This window comes from Solea solea, chromosome 1 (genome assembly GCF_958295425.1).
Source record: "Solea solea chromosome 1, fSolSol10.1, whole genome shotgun sequence".
Lineage (NCBI taxonomy): Eukaryota > Metazoa > Chordata > Actinopteri > Pleuronectiformes > Soleidae > Solea > Solea solea.
The window spans coordinates 45,677,248-45,694,815 of record NC_081134.1 but is presented as its reverse complement, the minus strand read 5'-3'; the positions used below and the strand labels follow the sequence as shown (position 1 = coordinate 45,694,815).

Here is a 17,568-nt window from a genome sequence, read left to right as displayed (position 1 = left end):
TTTAAGAAGCTATGTTCGATGAACGATGTATGTTTTTCAAACCAAATGATTATAACTAACATTAGTGCTAAATATTTAAAAAGATGGAATGTTCAAGGTTAATTAACTGTCTTTCATTACCTGTTTTTGAAATTGTAACAAAGCCACATCCAGCAAGGTAAATGTATCCCTGTTCTCCCAAAGGGGCAAAAGTCCAGCTCATAACTTCACATTACACACATTAATTACCTCAGCTTTCAATAAAACGTTGAATAAATCATTTAAAAATACATTATTTACATGTTCATACCAATCAAATCAAATGTGTTATTCCTACACCTTATATACAGTACAGTATAATATACACACAACACATACAGACCAGACTGACACACCATGTAAAGCCATACTCAGAAATACTAGGAAAGAAATGTCTCTAACAAAAGTCTGACTTTGTTAATGACCACTTTGGCAAATTTGTATTGAATCATTAAGAAAAGTGTACCAAGTTTTTAAATCATGTAAAATGCAGCACCACTGTAGTGGGGACCAAAGCAGTTGAACGTCAGTGTGTGTGCAGAAAATAAACATAAATCGTATCAGCACTCGTATCAAACGTCTTTTCTCACTAACACATGACCTTCACCTGCTTTGGTCCCCACTAAGGTGAGTGAATGTCCCCCTGTCCTCCTCATGCACTGCCATGCACACACATTCATACACGCTTTAATGGGGACCAAAGCAAGTGGACGTGGTCCTTCATCTGTGTTTCTACAGGCTATAAATGTATAGGTTTGGTAAACATGTAGAGCAATGACTTCCTGCACCCACACTAAGAGCTGGTTTAGCTTCAGTCCTCTTCTCTGTCAGTGTCAGTGTCGTCTCTGCTCTTGTCGTCTTGAATAATTCCCGTGTGTTTTTGCATGGACACATTTTGAAGCTCAGGGCAGTGGCGTGGCAGCAGGTGCAGTCACTCATGAGTGAACGCTGAACTGCTGACGAAGGCGATTGAGGCTTTTCATATTGTTCCAGTGCTTGAGAAAGAGTCGTCTATAGCTATCCATGACACCTCTAAAACCTCAGTCTTTTCTTTCACAATAATGTGTAAGGAGGAGAAACTGTGCACTTGTTTACACACAGTCGAAGCAGGAGTAAGGCATAGATTAATGTATAAGCTGCTCTGCAGCAGCTGTTTGCCTTCTAAATTATTCCCTGTTTCCTGATGTGACAGAGCCGCTGACTCGTGTAATAACTCCTGTGGGGTCTTTCACCCGGTTTCACCAGTGGTTTGCATTTTTCACAGCTCAGTAACATTTGCCAATAATCGTAATCATAAATATTCCATACTCGGAGATATCCTCTGCTGATACGTCAGTTTTTGTTAAACACCTTTTCCACCACAGTGAGGCGCTGCTCACGCCGGTTAGGTACATGTTGATGCTGTAGGTGCTGAAGTTGTGTCATGGAAGAAATCTAATATTCAAGAATATGACAGGACAGCATTTACAATGCTTAAGGTAACTGGCTTGGTGTGATTGACAGGACATCACATATCATATATCACATATACAGTCCTATACCCATTCATCTGTATTATTGTTGTTGTTCTGTGACTCAGTACAGTGTGCTGTGAATCAGATATTGATTGAGTCATAGGGTCGAGTGATATATTGATATTATATCTAAAGAGATTCCTCATAGAGATTAATAACCGCTCTTTCTCCCGTGGTAATCTTTGCATTTGTCAAACTGAAGCAGGAGTTCATTTGTTGACATTTCCAAGGCGACCAATTACTGCTCGACTGAGAAAGGAGGAAATTGTTGGAATGCACCACATTTAATCTAACAGTAAGAAGAGGAACATTGAAACTCTTCATCTCAGCATTTAAATGTTGTATTTTAATACTGTACGAGACGTTTGCAGATTAAAAATAAAAAACTTAATAACACTTCTTTGATTTTAAGCCAATTATTTGTGTTATAGCAAAATTTGACTGTATTCATAGATGATTTCATTGTTTCTAACACCGGTAAATATCCTTCATTTAAAGAAATAAACCAGGTATTAACTAAAATGAAAGGAAATTCAACATTTAATACAGATCATAAACAGCTGTAGCTGTTTTTACAGTATATTGTCACTCTCCTTTGAGGAGATATTGGGATAATATCCAGATATTATATTTTAGCCTGAAACACATTTATAATACATTTAATAAATCACCTATTTTATATTACTAATGCATCTAATTTGCACTGTTGTGTAGATGCTGTGTACTGATTATTATATATATATAAAACTAACTGTCTCCATCGTATTTTTGTTTGACAAACTCCGGGTAATAACTCGAATCGTACGGCGTTGCTGATTCACTGCGCTGACATAACCGAGCCTCTAAATTAGCCGTGCAGACCGGTCCCTGAACGCAGCACACAGTCCCCGAACACAACCATGTGAACTCGCACACGTTATGCTTCCCAGCACTGTGAGCACATGCACGAGGTAACTGGGTCCATGTTGGTGGCCACATGGGCAGCACCTGTCAGGAGATCACACTGTATTCTGTATGTGAATTATAACTAGGTGAGAGTGGAGTTCAGCTCCCTCTAGATCTGGTATTATTCAGCGGTTTCCCTCGTTTCAGCCCAAGGGGATAATCACACATGAATCTATTATTTTGCTCATCTTTGGCTACCACATTTTGAACATTTTACTCCTTTATAAAACCTCATTTTCTAAATTACCGCAGCTTCATCTCTGTGTAGGTGTGTATCGACCAGGTCTTTTCCATTTCTCCATATTAAACTTCTTCCACTCTCTTTTTTCTCCCCCACCCCATTTCTCTGCAAATGTGAGTGGAAGTAAAGCACAGAGGAACACAGGGCCACGGCTCTCACCATTATTCACAACATTGACAAATTGTGCAGTATTATTTGGTTGTGCTGCACTCGGCTCTTTTGTAGAGGTATCCTGATTGTGTTTGGGACGTCTGAAAGAAGAATCCCGTATCGTGAGGCAGGAAGTATACGCCTCGCCACAAAGATAAGAGGCCATGCAGAGATCTGTCAACCACATTTGAATATGAGACAATCCGGGCTGCAGGCCAAACACAAGGGTGAAGGGAGGAACAAGTGCTCTGCTGGAGAGCAGAACAAAGAACATCACAGATATTTGTATTCTTCTGTGTTCCAGCCATACACTCAAACCCTCAAAACATACATTAGGTCTATGATGTAGCGTACAGTAGATCACCGCATCAGTGATAGAGTTGTGAGGAACCGTAGGTGCATTTCTTGGAGTTGTTTGTAGTTATAACTTATGATCCAACAGAGCTGGGCTCTGGATGAAGCCTCCAATACCTTGCTCCAGTTTTCCTTTGTTATTGTTTTTGCTCACCTACTGTATATGTCGACGACACTCTTCAGTCCGTTTAGATTTTTAAGAACGTCGTGGATCTACAGCTGATAATAAACCTGTGAATATTTGCATATCTGCAGTTATCAGCAGCACTTTTAATCAGCGCACCAAGAATACCAGTCCACTGTGTCCAGACATTAAATCAAGATTTATTATGGGGTGATTTTTATGAAGCGGCACAGTTTTGCCATGTCAGTGACAAATGTAATTTTATGTCTAATTTACGTGCAGATAACAAAAAACAATTATAAGTGTAATAGAAACAGTTTATGCCTTTTATTTTAAAAACTATTATTAATGAGGTGTCATATCACTGCGACACGACCGTGTTTAATGCAACACATCCGAGCTCGTGTCCCTGCTGTGCTCGTATTTGTTGATTTGTTGAAAAATGTCTCTCTAATGACACAAAGTGAGGCAGGTGTAACTACTAAATAGCTGATTGTGAAAATTTGGATTATTCAAATAGGTTTGTTAAGCTCGTAAGGCCTAAGGCAGCTCATTTATGCATGAGTTTATAAACCTAAACTTAAGACTCCCAATGCCGGGTAATAAGCTTGCTATGATAATCAATCAGAGACACACATTTAAAATCCAGAGCATTGCACAGTGCTATCTGTGTGTGTGTGTGTGTGTGTGAGCGCTCTTATTACTGTTTGGCCTTTAGCACCTCAAATGTATTTGCTCTCTCTCATCCTCTTCTCTGCACTTGCTGGCTTTACTGCTTTGAAGTATTCGAAGGAAAGCCTATACTGTCAGAACCCTGTTATTATAATAATAATAACTAATAATATGTACTATTGCACATTTTACAGAGAACCAGATCCCACACGGCTTCCCCAGCATCGACATGGGTCCCCAGCTAAAGGTGGTGGAAAGGACCAGAACTGCGACCATGCTGTGCGCCGCCAGTGGAAACCCAGACCCGGAGATCTTCTGGTTCAAGGACATGCTTCCTGTTGACATCAGCAGCAGCAACCCGCGCATCAAGCAGCTTCGCTCAGGTACAGAGTCATTTTCCTTCAGGTGTTACTTTACACGACACACACATACTTGTAATGAAAAGTCGAAATTCCAACAGACGTTGTGTACGTTGTGGTCGACGTGATGTGAACAGACAAAAGGCCTCTGTTGTCGCGTATGACGCTCACTTTCATCACAGCAGACTTGATTGTTTTCCTCAGCGTCACCTCGTTAGACGTCTGCGTTCCTAGAGGATTGTATTTCTGACATCAGCTGTAGCTGCTCACACATTTCTGCATTGTTTGAAAGAAACACATGAGTTTGCAACAAGAGAGAATTTTCACCATAATAAATAATCCTTAATCCTTAATCCCTTTTTAAGGCCTCTAGCTGAGGCTAGTCAATGATGCGTGAGCTTGGATTGGATCAACGACCTGCTCTTTACTCCCAGTGTCAGTGCACCTTTTCATAAACAGACCTGACCTGGATCTTGTTGAAAGATCAGTAGCTTTTGACCAGGTTTGGTCTTGGTCATGATTTACCAAATCTACTTCACTTAGACTGCATCAGGTCTGAGGCCCCAAAGATTGAGGATGAAAGCTACTCTTGAAAAAGCTGAATACAGGTCACTGGAGCACGCTCACCTGGACTGTCCATGGCCCTGCAATGATGCATTCTTAGCTCCACTGCAAGCATAACCCACATTAGGCACAGATTTATCCAACACAACTAGTAACTGTTGTGTCTTTCTTGCACAGATAAAAATGTCCCACATTCAGGGTTTTTCTCTCGCTTCCAGCCAGAAACTTTTAAGAAGTTTTCTTCCTCGCGTATAGTGAGTGTCTGAAAATGTGCTGATATGTAATGCCCTCAAACCAACCACCCTTCTCTTGACATCCGCTTCCACTATCAGGGTTTGCATTGCAGCGTATGACCTGACGTTTAGGTGAGGTTTGTGATGGCAGGAGGAAAAGTGCATAGAAACACTCAGACATGTTAGTTTGTCTTCACACAGTCCAAATCATTAGGTATGCACAGATTCCACCTTCTTTGACCTCCAATTAATACACATATATATATACATACTAGGTTCATCCATTGTTCTTGCCCGTTTCACTAACTGCTATCTGCATAAATGCAGTCTGTACAAAGTGTGGGGGTCATTGTCAATTATGTATATACATAATATTATAATGTCGCCGTGCAGCAGATGTAGCGTTAAATACAAGTCTGCCCTGAGGATTGTTGTTTTCAGTCGTTTACAGACATCATGGACGGACCCAACTCCCTGAATAGCATCGATTAAACGCGCTGAACTTTGTCACATTCTTCACTGATCACTTTGCTTCTGTGGTGTGTCAGAAAACAGTTGTTTTTTTCTCTCTACCACTGTTGTAAGTGGATTACTAACTAATCTCTCAACCCTGTCTGCATTGAAATGACTCCCACCTAGGTGGTACACCAATTAGAGGTAAGGATGATGATTAAATTGTGGTGCGAAAAATCACGTCCAGACCATTCCCTCACATCTGCATCAGACTCCTGCATTCCCCCCCCCCCACACACAGTGCCACATTACCAGGTTCATTCACTCTGTTAGCGCCAACCCTCCTCCTCCTCCTCCTCCTCCTCCTCCTCGTCCCTGTACGTCTCCTCCCAACATGTTCTGTCTGATCATGGTCTGTCTGCTGTCTGCTCCTTAACAAACAAATGATCACCAACCCTGACGCCAGGAGAACACAAATACAAACCCAAGGCGTTACCTTGTAAATGAGGTTTTCTCAGTCTCCTGTTACATGGTTAGAATTGAACCGTGGTTATGAGCAAACACGCAAACACACGCGGAAACAAAACATCTTTCAGCCACAGCCTCTTCTCTGGCTTTTTAAATTGGCGGTAAGGAGTTGCATTTTAAAGTAAAGGCCACCACGGCCACAGGAGGATGTACCTGCCTCCTCTCTGCAGCCTCAATGTAAATTGAAATGGCTGCATTTGCATACAGCCATTTCAGAATTGCCCCCCAGTGCGGGAACAGGATGCCTGGACAAGTTTTTTTTTTAAGGTGGAAGGTTTCCCTTTTTATGGAAATCATATGCTTTTCTCCTGAGTTACAGCAGGATTTCCAGTCAACAACAGTGAGGTAACTCTGTGTCAGAGTCTGTGATTCTGTGGCTCCTAACGCAGCCCATATTCAATTAAATGTTTCACTCTTCGTGGGTGAAGGCAGCCTTTTGGCAGTCTCCATGAGCTTCCCACTCTGCAACAGTGGAGTGACCTTGTGGAAGATCCACCAGCATTTGAGTAGTTGGAAGTAATTGAGGGCAGAGCTTTAGTTCTTCAGCTCAGGCAAGTGTCGGAGCGTTCTCCTTCTACGTTCCCGCTGTTTTCTCCCACAGGAGATGGGGTAGATTGACAGATTTGTGACACCAGCCTCAGTGTGCAGTTGAATCAGACAGCGATGAGCTCAGCAAGCAGAGCAAACACCTCGGAGGGATTTGTTGTCATGAGATCTGAGGTGGTATTATCACACGTCACTGCCCCGCCCAATTCTGTTGCTCTTTTTTTTGGTCTTGTCTTGAATGGAGTCCCCGATGGTTGGTGGTGAAGCTGTTTGTTGTATTCATCTCATACTGCATGATTTGAACACAATGTATCCTGACATCATCTTACGCCAAGTATTTTTGTCATTTTCAAACAGCATGGTGGCTGTTGGTGGCACCATGCTGTTTTGGAGACATGATAACTGTTGTCACTCACCTACGTATATTTACTGCTTTTTTGTTTTTTGTTGTTTTTTTTAAACGTACTTTTGTTTTGTTCAAAATTCACGGGCTGCAGGTAAGTTTGCTGCCGTTGGTCTCTTCTCATTTTGTCAGGTTATAAATGACCTCATCTGTCGGCCATTTGCAATCCAGTAGCAGTGATTAGGGGATGGACACGGTGTGTCCAACTGACCACACAGAGACAGGTCCCCCGGGCTTTCATGGTTTGTTAGAAACAACATGTTAGCCTTCTGTCCAATGACTACAGCTACTTGGGATTGTGAATACTAATCTGAGCCATCTGGCAGAGGAGCATGTCCCTGGAGGGCTTCAGTGAAACACGGTCACATAGTTGGTAATGAAAGAACACTGTAATGTTCTCACAGCTTAATGTTTACACCACAGAGGTTGGGGAAGAGCCAACCTGCAGTGGCGGTGATTTAGAAAGAGTAATATCTCAGGCCTGAGACGGACGGTTCAGGCTTAAGTTGTAACTTCATTTGCAAATAGTCTAATGTTTAAAAATAGTTATTCTGTGTTCAAAGCTCAGTGGAGTACTTCAGAGGAGCTTCCTCCCAAGGGACTGAATAATGTCCCTGGATAAAACAGTGTAAAACACATGCTGCACAGTTGTTGATGTTAAGCTGCAGCAGTTTGATGGTTTCTTTAGATATGACAGTATTTCTGCAGCGTAGCTTAGCTGGGCTCAAAGATAAGCCTCCAATAAATAAACACTTAAGTTTGTCAATGAATTCCATCAACAGAATCACTCTGTGATTGTTGGGACATTTCATGCCGTTGATTAAATGACCCTCAGTCGCCGTCTCATTTCCCCTTAACACGAGGCAAAGACTTTTTTCTTAGCAATTTCCTTTAACTCGCCATATCAGCTCAATGTTGTAATAAAACTCTGTCCATGTGTGAGACGCGTACTTACACATGAACCGGGTTATACTAATTGACTACAGGCAGATATCTGCTGTGGTTTCATGCATAGTTACATTTCATATCCCACAACTGTCAAGACGGCTAAATTTCTTAATCCTCTACACAGGAGCTCTGCAAATTGAGAACAGCGAGGAGTCTGACCAGGGGAAATACGAATGTGTTGCCTCCAACAGTGCCGGGACTCGCTACTCCGCTCCCGCCAATCTCTACGTACGAGGTAAAGTCCCACGTCACTCTCACGCTCTTCAATTAATCGAACCTTTCTGTTGTGTGTCAACTGTTTAATGGTTAACGCTGTTCACCCACCAGTGACCCTGTGACTCTCTGCACCTTCTCCAGACTTCACCAGCTTTCTGTGTGTGATTAAAGCGCTTCACGAGATGATTGACAGCTTCCTCACTCTGGTGTTAGCTCTGTTCTACCTGCCAGGGTGAAACACAGATGTCATTGTTGTTGTTGCTTTAGTGAGTGATGCTCAGCATAACTCTGCTTATATACACTATGTAAGGCAAGGCTGTTTTATTTATAGTAACAAGGGCCTAATTTGAATACACAGGCAAACATTTAAAACAACACAGAGATGGAATTATAAGAAATTCCATTCAAAAAATTTACAATAAACGAATAAAGTGAATTGTAATAAATCAAAAGTTTAATAGAAGTAGAAGTAAAGTAATTAAATAAAGGAGTTAAATCGGGTTTAAACAATAATTAGAAAAGAGTGATGTAATACAATACAGATCAAATGAATAAAAGCTATTTAAAGAAAATCTTAAGACTAAACAAAATGAGATGTTAATGTTAAACAGGGACCTCAGATTGTTCTAATTGTCAAATAAAGATGTTTTTCGTGCAGATGTAAAAACTGCAGTGGTCAGGTTGTGTCTGCAGCAGAGACTTTACAACCGCTCACTGTCTCTCTTTGTTTGTCTGACTTTCACCACCATTACCCTTGCCATGCCTAACCTCAGCGTCCTGTTTGGCTGCAGACTGGACCAGGTGCTGCCGCTGTGAAAACAGCTGCATTGAAAGCGATTCGTCTGCTGGCACTGAAAGCCGAGACGAGCCGTGCTTCTCTTTTTTTTTTTTTATTTGAACTGTATCGAAAGGCTCAATTACGCCCTCACTCCCACCCCAACACAGCCCGGCGAGGCCTGAAGTTTCCTGATTTCTTGTTGTTTTGCTGTCTGTGAGCAGACTAATGCGGCACAAAGGCATTCTGCCCATTCTATAAAGAGCTTGTATAGGGGAGAGAACAGTTTAGGTCAGGCCCTGTGAAAAACACCACCTCTGATGAACATAGAACACAATAGCTGATCCAGTTGTTAGTGTGGGTGGAGGGCGGAGGTGGGAGTGAAAGTGTCAGGACAAGAAAGAGCCACATTGGCCATCACTTCATCATTTTATGAAAAGCATATAGTGCGTCATGTCGGCTATTTTACAGATCAGTGCTTCTCGTCCCTGTCCCTCACCGTCTCCACACATTCAAATGAAAAGTCCTAATCGTTTTTTGCCAGGCGAGATTTCCCTGGCAGTAGCACTAATATTATTTATACAAGAAAAATGTTATTGCAGCAGACAGATCGTCTTCCTGGATCAGAGGAATCGGAGGTAAAATCATCTTCAAGGACCACAGCAGCATCAAATTTACAGATTAAACTCTGTGAGCTCCACAAGGTTTAGATCTTAAATCTTGACAGAGGGAGGTAGTCAGCCAAACAGCATAGACGAGGGATAGATGTAAGCCTCGTCTATTAATCAGGCCATGTCTGTCACAGGTGCAGACATGGCCTTTTTTTCCCCTTCACAGGTAATTACAGTGGTTGTGTGGCGAGGCGCCAGCAGGGCCCCCGGGCCCAGCTCGTCTGTAACACCACCCAGGTAGCTGTCAACCCATTGGCCCCAATGCCAGCTTTTCCAGCAGCCTCACCACACCAGCAGAGAGATAGAAATCAAACCAAGCGTAACCTTTTAAAAGTCTACTTGTCTGGAATGGAGAACAAAGGCTCAAGCCATGTTTTCACCCTGTCTTTGTTGCCGCTGCAAGAATGAAGAAACAAGACCCGGGGCTGTGTTATCACTGGGCTGCCTGATTGGGTTTAAAACATAAGGGACTGGAGACAAGTGGCCTTTGACGTAGCCATCTTCCTTTCCTGTGTGTCTTTTATTTGCAGACAGCAGAGGGAAGATTTGGTCTCTTACAATGTCGACTCAAACTTAAAAACAAACTCTCGGAAAGCAAACGAGTCAGTTAAACAGGCTACAAATATAAAGTTGCATTCATATTTCATATATTTATTCATATTTAGTGATCACAGATACCATATCACGATTTGACAATATCCAAAATCTGTGACGGTGTCTTCATGTCACGACATATTGCCCTCGCTGAATCCAAACTCTTCGTGCAATATTTAAATAAAACCTGGATGTGGAGATGAACAGTTTCCATGTTCCCTCATTACTTTGGAGTGGGCTGTTAGATTAAAATGTGGCCCATTCCAACGATTTCATCCTCTCTGGGTAGAGCAGTAATTTGTAGCCTTGAAATGTCAACAAAGTAACCACTACTTGAGTTTGACATATAAAGATTAGCACAGGAGAAAGAGCTGTTATTACTCTCTATGAACCACCTTTTAACACCTGCTAACACACACACACACACACACACACACATGCTTGTAACATGTCAGTGTTTTTCCCCGCACTCGTTCTTGTTACCTAATCCAGTTCTACTAATCCACAGGTACACTGCCGCGCTGCGAGCACCATCGTCACCACCCTTGTCTTGACATTTTAGAGCCACCAGAGAGTGATGTCCTCATATTTCTGTGGGGGTGGGGTGGGGTGGGGTGGGGTGGGTGTAGGTGTGCTCATGAATTGTTTTCCCCTTCCTGTCCACGTCACCCATTTATGTCCTTCCACTTCTCATCCATAAAGAGCGCTGTCGCAGGTGCGAGCGCGCCTTTTTGTGGACCCTCCTCTGCAGAAGGACTCCATCAACACTGGCACAATCACAAGCGTCCTGTGATTGTGCATGAGCGCTCATTTGTCAAGTGCTTATCCCACAACAGAGGAGGGATGTCAGCTTCTGTCTGCTGGCAATCCCTCATATATCCATGTGACATGTCAATATGCCACAGAGGATAAAGTGCTGCAGCTGGGCTTTTTCTCTTAACTAAATATCTTCATGCTGTTCTTTCTCTCTCTCTCTCTCTGTGTGTGTGTGTGTGTGTGTGTGTCAGGGAGGGACATTTTGGAAAATAATGAAAACACTCAAAGAGTGCAAACCTTTGCTAAGGACGCTCAGTGTCCCTGTGTCAATAAACTCCAATATTTTGCAAGGTTAACAATTTCTTTGTCAAAGGATTTCTGAATTCAGGTCCAGTGACATCATTACTTCATCTGTCTGTCTGCTCAAAAGTAGCAGACAGACAGACAGACAGACAGACAGACAAGAGACAAACACAGCCCAAACTGTGACCTCCATAGTGGAGGTAATGCAGGCATTGACTGTAATTAACAGCCGTTCTTTAACAAGGTACAGAATAGAAACAGTCAAACCACAACAGCATGAAGCCGGAAATTACCAACATGTTGAAGTGAAGTGACAGTAAATTTGTTATTTGATTTCAAAATGTGTTTAGTAATTCATATCAGACGAAGAACACCACCCTGTAGCATTATTTAAGACGGTAAATCATCAACACAGCTCAAAGTAAGAAGGGTTTTAGAGTTTTATATAATAATATATTAAAAAATGTCCCTCCCTGGTTGTGTACATGAATACTATGCATTTCTTGGACTCTCTGTACCATGTCACTAACCTCCACTGGCTCTCTGGATACACTGTCTGTTTTCACTGTCTTGTCTTCCTCTCCACTCTGTGTCGTTTCATTCCATCGGTCACCTCCATCAAATTACTTCATCCACAAACAGATCAGCGTGAAGGTTGGTCATTTTCGCTTTCAATCCCTCCCCCTTCAATTCGATGCAGCTTTTAGACAAAGTCAGCCGTCCCTTCCTCCCACACCAGCCCCTCTGATGAACACACGTTCAAAAATATACATGTATCTGTAATATCTCTCCCTAATCCTCTGTTGTGTAAATATGTCACTTTGTCAACGTGTCTGCATGAATCCCTGAATAGATTGTGCATGTTTTATGATGCCGATCCCCCAAAACCATGTCTCCATTAGCCTAACAGTCCCCGTGCAGCTTCCTGTAGTTATTATTAGAGATCTTCTGTTGTGTTGTTTTGTGACACACTCACAGCGTTACTGTCAACCACACTCACAGGTCTGGTTCTTTTTTACTGCCCTGGGTGTCCGTCATCCAGGGACTGAAGTGTGTGATGGGTGATTTTGCAGCAGGAGCTTGTGTAGGGTAAAGTAGTGAAAGAGTTAGTAGTGAGACCTGCTGTGATGTAGGACTTGGATGCAGGAGGCAGAGCTGAAGGTGCTGAGGACGTTCATTGGCAGTAGAAATGAGCATATTATACAAGGGACAGCTCAAGTGGAACAGCTTATAAATGAAGTAAGAGACTCAAGGTCAAGATGGTTTGGTGACGTGCAGAGGATGGACAGATTATATTGGACAAAGGATGTTGAAGATTGATCTGCTGGGCAGGAGCAAAAGAGGAAGGCCACAGAGAAGGTTCAATGATGTTGTAAAGGTCATAAGGACAGTTGGTTTAACAGAGGAGGAAACACGGGATAGGTCAAGATGATCCGGAGAAGCCGGAAGAAGAAGAAGGTCCTTTAATGTAGGGAGAAGAAAGCTTTACGTGCTGATTACAAACATATTCAAACATTATATCCACATACAAACCAAATCCCTGCTTTAGAGTTCATGAATAATGCCACTGACAGTTCATGAGAGGTGATGTTTTGGAAATGATTTCTTCACTTGCACCATTTCTGAAACCCTGCCACGCAAAGAGCTGACCTCAAGAAAATTTAGGAATGAGCTGGCGAGGCGCTGACAGGGGGATGATCAGCCATCATGGTTGCCCAGTGCTGCTGCCAGGAAGCCCGGGAGCCTGCTGACTGTGTGCCAGTTTGCTCAGATATTGATTCACTCTGAACAGGTTCTGCTATACTCGGGCACTTTGTCAAGGCAGTTAAATTTATAGGTATCCAGCAAGCAGGGAGGCAGGCAGAGTGGAGACAGGGCTTATTTTGTGGTTTTGATAGAGTCCTGGAGCTCGTCTCTCCAAGCTGCTCTCAACAGGAGAGAGGCTTGGAGAGAATCGATAACAATTACCTGCCCTCTAGTCATTTTGTTCCACAGCACCTCTCCAAACTTAACCGCATGCCATGAATTATTCACAACATTAAGTGTTCAATATACACAGGCCCCATTGACTCGCTGCTCTTAGCACTGTTTAGTCTTCGTCTCTTAGGTTTCACTTTTTCATAAGCATATGTTGTAAAAGATTAGCTGCACTTACGCTGAGATGTTGCCGCTGTGTGAGCACACACGAGTGGAATACCATCACGTTTTCACCAACCCATCTGTTGTGCATTAGTCACTTTGGAAATCAGATGTTCACACATTTCTTATGAGAACATTTTTACCCAGTCCCTCCTTTATCTTCTTCCCCCAGCAAATTGAGTCCTCTGATCCCATCCCATATCTGTCCTCGGCGCCTGTGCATGCTTTGCCTGAGAATGTCGTCTCGGTCCTGTTCCCAGGCTGGTAACACTAGCCCACCTGTCCAGTCCTTGCATGTTCAAATCGGCTAAATCCCTGTGAACTGCAGAAAGCTGATGTCATGTCTGCTCGTATGTGAGAGTCTCTGCTCCGCTCCTGCATGAAACCTTCACCATAATGTCGTCACTGCATCAAGTTGTGCTGCCTTTTTCCACTCATCTTTATAAACTAAATATAAAGTGTTACTTTTATACGGTAATAATATTAGCCATCATTACTGGGTCCTAAACTTTGGCTGACCTCTCTTCTGTTCCGAGTGTTCTCCTGTTCCTCTTAGTGGGTTAGTCCTATAAAAAGATGTAAAGCTTTGATTTACCTTGGAAGTTTTGTGTCATTCAGTCTGTTTGTTTTGTGAATATTAATGTTTGGATAATGACAAAAATGTAGCCACGCAGTTTAAGGCCACATGATTGTTGTTTAATTAAAAGCCAGCTGCAGGTTTGTACGCAATACGTCGATTCAATTATTTTTAGAGAAATTTCAGATGACTGTGAACCAGGTCTCTCTTATTATAGTGCAGTCAGAGAAGCAGCCTTTTCCTGACTGGAATCTCAAAACGTGCTTTTGTGTTTTTCCATTTCACCACATAATGAGGGGAATAACAAGCATGGCTGTAATGACGTTCCGGTTCAAATTAGATCGGGAAGGGAGGGGATGGGTGAAGGGCGGTGGAGAAGGGAAGGTGGAGGGAGACTCGCATTTGAAAATCCATTTTCATGGAGACCGGTGCAAAAGAGCAATTACAGTTAAAAGTTGTTTGTTTTTGGGGGGTTTTTTTTTTCCAGGGAGACGCGGAGATGTTGTAGAGCATTCAGGGAAACAAGCAGCATGTATTGTGCAGGGATAGCCTCATGCTATAATGTTTTTAATACATACAACCTGTAGTAGTGCGATGGCAATGATGGGTTCTTGACTTTCTACATAATCAAGGTTAAAGAAGTCAGACTCCCGCTTTCTTATATGCAGCTCACCTGCGCTTGTGTTCATGTTATAAATGTAACAGGTCTGACATTGATGGATTTCCACATAGCCGTGTCAAACAAGATTTCACCATGCTAAGGAGATAGCTTTGTTGTTGTTGTTGCCGAAACTTACCAGAAAAAGATCCAACGTGTTTAAATGTGGCAAGCATTTCCTGTGCATCTTTATTTAGACAGAAAACAAGTCATATGTAAATGACGGCTGCCTGTTTATTCTGGGCCAGCTTTTCAGTATTGCATGGAGCCTCTGCATCGGTGTTTGCCTTGTCCCTGGCGACGTCAACGGGCCCTTCTTGTCTCCATGGGAACCCCTTTTTAATGTCAGCCTATCTGCATATCAGACTGCACAAAGAGAGGGAGAGAGAGAGACTAAGCAGAAGGAGCCTGAGAGAGAGAGAGAGAGAGAGAGAGAGCAAGGGGAGAAATCAAACAATGCCATCTCCACAGGGTCCCTCAGTGATGCAACTCTCGCCTCCATTTGACACCCTGACAAAAGAAGGCTGGACATAGTCTCCAGAAAAACTGGGCTATTTTTTGATTATATTCCCTTTTGTTGGATAAGACACCCCCTCAAAGTTTTCCTGTGAGTTTCCAGAGCCATTTTGTGACAGTCCTATTATTCCCATTGTGCTCGTCTGCACATTTGGATGAAAGCAATCAGCCCTCCATTCTGTCCACTATTCTTAGTTAGCGCTTAGCTGTGAACACCACATTCACCTCACGTATTCTACATATTAACTTCTCTCTCTGTTTAATTCCCTTAGTGCGAAGAGTCCCACCCAGATTCTCCATCCCACCCACCAACCAAGAGGTGATGCCAGGTGGCAGCATCAACCTGACATGTGTGGCAGTGGGTTCTCCGATGCCCTACGTGAAGTGGACCATGGGCATGGTGGACCTGACCAAGGAGGAGGAGATGCCACTGGGACGCAATGTGCTGGAGGTCACCAACATCCGCGAGTCCACCAATTACACCTGCGTGGCCATGTCCTCCCTGGGCATGATTGAAGCCACGGCTCAGGTTACTGTCAAAGGTAAGAGCGGCGGTTCTTAACTTCAAACTTAGGCTGGTTTTTACCACAGCAGTATGAAGCAGGGATGGGTATGGATACTTGATTATGAAAAGTAGATCAATCACTGCAACTATTATGAAGTCAGATGTTAATGTGAATCACCATCACCACTAAAAATAGCCATATATATATTTGTATTTATATATATATATATATATATATATATGCAATTGTCCATAAGCATTGATATGTGATATCAGTCATTTTATTGTCTATATCCAAGTGTGAATGTGTTTCTCTCCCCTGGTGTGTGTGTGTGTGTGTGTGTGTGTGTGTGTGTGTGTGTGTGTGTGTGTGTGTGTGTGTGTGTGTGTGAGACGGTGTCTACCTATTGCAGCCTCTCTTATCAGCTGTCCTAAATATTGATCCCACTTTCCACTCAGCTGATCGATACACTGAATGTCTCAGTCGTTTAGAGGGACCTCAGCATTAGAGGCCACCTCCTTCAAGGAAACCATTATAAGGATCCTCTGCTTTTTTGTATTTGTCATTAACTCACTACAGGAACCATTCCTGCAATTTTCTGGAATAGTCAGTAATGGCAGGGCCAGATATATAAAGCCTTACTTCATTGTGGGTAATAGCTACTGACAGTACTGTGAGGATTAGCTTATAAAACAATCATTTCAGTTCTATGTGCTTCAGAATGGAGAATCACACAGTCATTTGTTTTCTCCACTGGAGAGGAATTCTTTCTGTAATGTGTTTACAGTTTTGAAAATTCTGGTGTCAGATGTGTCAGATATTCAATTTTTATGAAATTACCCACAAGTCCGAAAACTCCACATCTAATATCAAGAGCTAATAACCTGCTTCTCACTCCCCAGCCTTGCCAAAGCCCCCGAGCTCGCTCATTGTGACAGAAACCACAGCCACGAGTGTGACTCTCACCTGGGACTCTGGGAACCCAGAACCTGTGTCCTACTACATGATCCAGTACAGACCCAAGTCCTCAGAAAATGGCTTCCAGGAAGTGGAAGGTGTGGCCACCACACGGTACAGCATCGGTGGACTCAGCCCTTACTCTGAGTACGAGTTCCGTGTCATGGCCGTCAACAACATTGGCCGCGGGCCCCCCAGCGACGCCGTGGAGACACGCACCGGTGAGCAGGCCCCGTCCTCGCCTCCTCTGCACGTCCAGGCGCGCATGTTGAGTGCCAGCACGATGTTGGTCCAGTGGGAACCGCCCGAGGAACCGAACGGGCAGATCAGGGGCTACCGCATCTACTATAGCTCGGACCTGACGGCGCCGCTCAGTGCCTGGCAGAAACACAACACCGATGACAGCAGTCTGACCACCATCTCAGCCCTGACTCCTGACATCACATACAGCCTCCGGGTGCTGGGCTTCACCTCTGTAGGTGATGGGCCGCCTTCTGACATTCTGCAAGTGAAAACCCAGCAGGGAGGTGAGTCTGCGACCACTGTATATTGTTCTTTGTGTTCATTTACATAATGCTAATGTTTGGATTTACATTGTTTAAAGCTTGTACTGGATACTGTAGTATATTGGGTTTGCATGTACTTTATGTGTCAAAGGTTTTATCTATACTAGTTTGTGTGCTAATACTTTACATGACATCTCTATAATATTGTGGTAATTGTACTGCAGTAGGGACTTAATATTATGGTAATACTATTTCATTTCTATGGTAATCACCAAACTCATAGCTCGGTAACGTCAATGGAAAATGGTCGCGGGACATAAGAGAGGATGAATTTGATTATTA

General features: G+C 43.1%; 1 protein-coding gene across 14 annotated transcripts in view; it reads left to right on the top strand.

The window, feature by feature from the left end:
- LOC131462852 (receptor-type tyrosine-protein phosphatase F) overlaps positions 1-17,568 on the top strand; it is a 159,946-nt gene that overhangs the window by 85,596 nt on the left and 56,782 nt on the right. For 7 of the 14 annotated variants that reach the window (XM_058634394.1, XM_058634487.1, XM_058634448.1 and 4 more), the window contains exons 5-9: positions 4,213-4,401; positions 5,814-5,831; positions 8,177-8,287; positions 15,530-15,799; positions 16,666-17,247. In XM_058634394.1, the coding sequence (XP_058490377.1) occupies positions 4,213-4,401; positions 5,814-5,831; positions 8,177-8,287; positions 15,530-15,799; positions 16,666-17,247 (1,170 nt within the window). The remainder of the gene's footprint in view (positions 1-4,212; positions 4,402-5,813; positions 5,832-8,176; positions 8,288-15,529; positions 15,800-16,665; positions 17,248-17,568) is intronic. The other 7 variants (XM_058634478.1, XM_058634458.1, XM_058634441.1 and 4 more) reach the window with 1 other exon arrangement.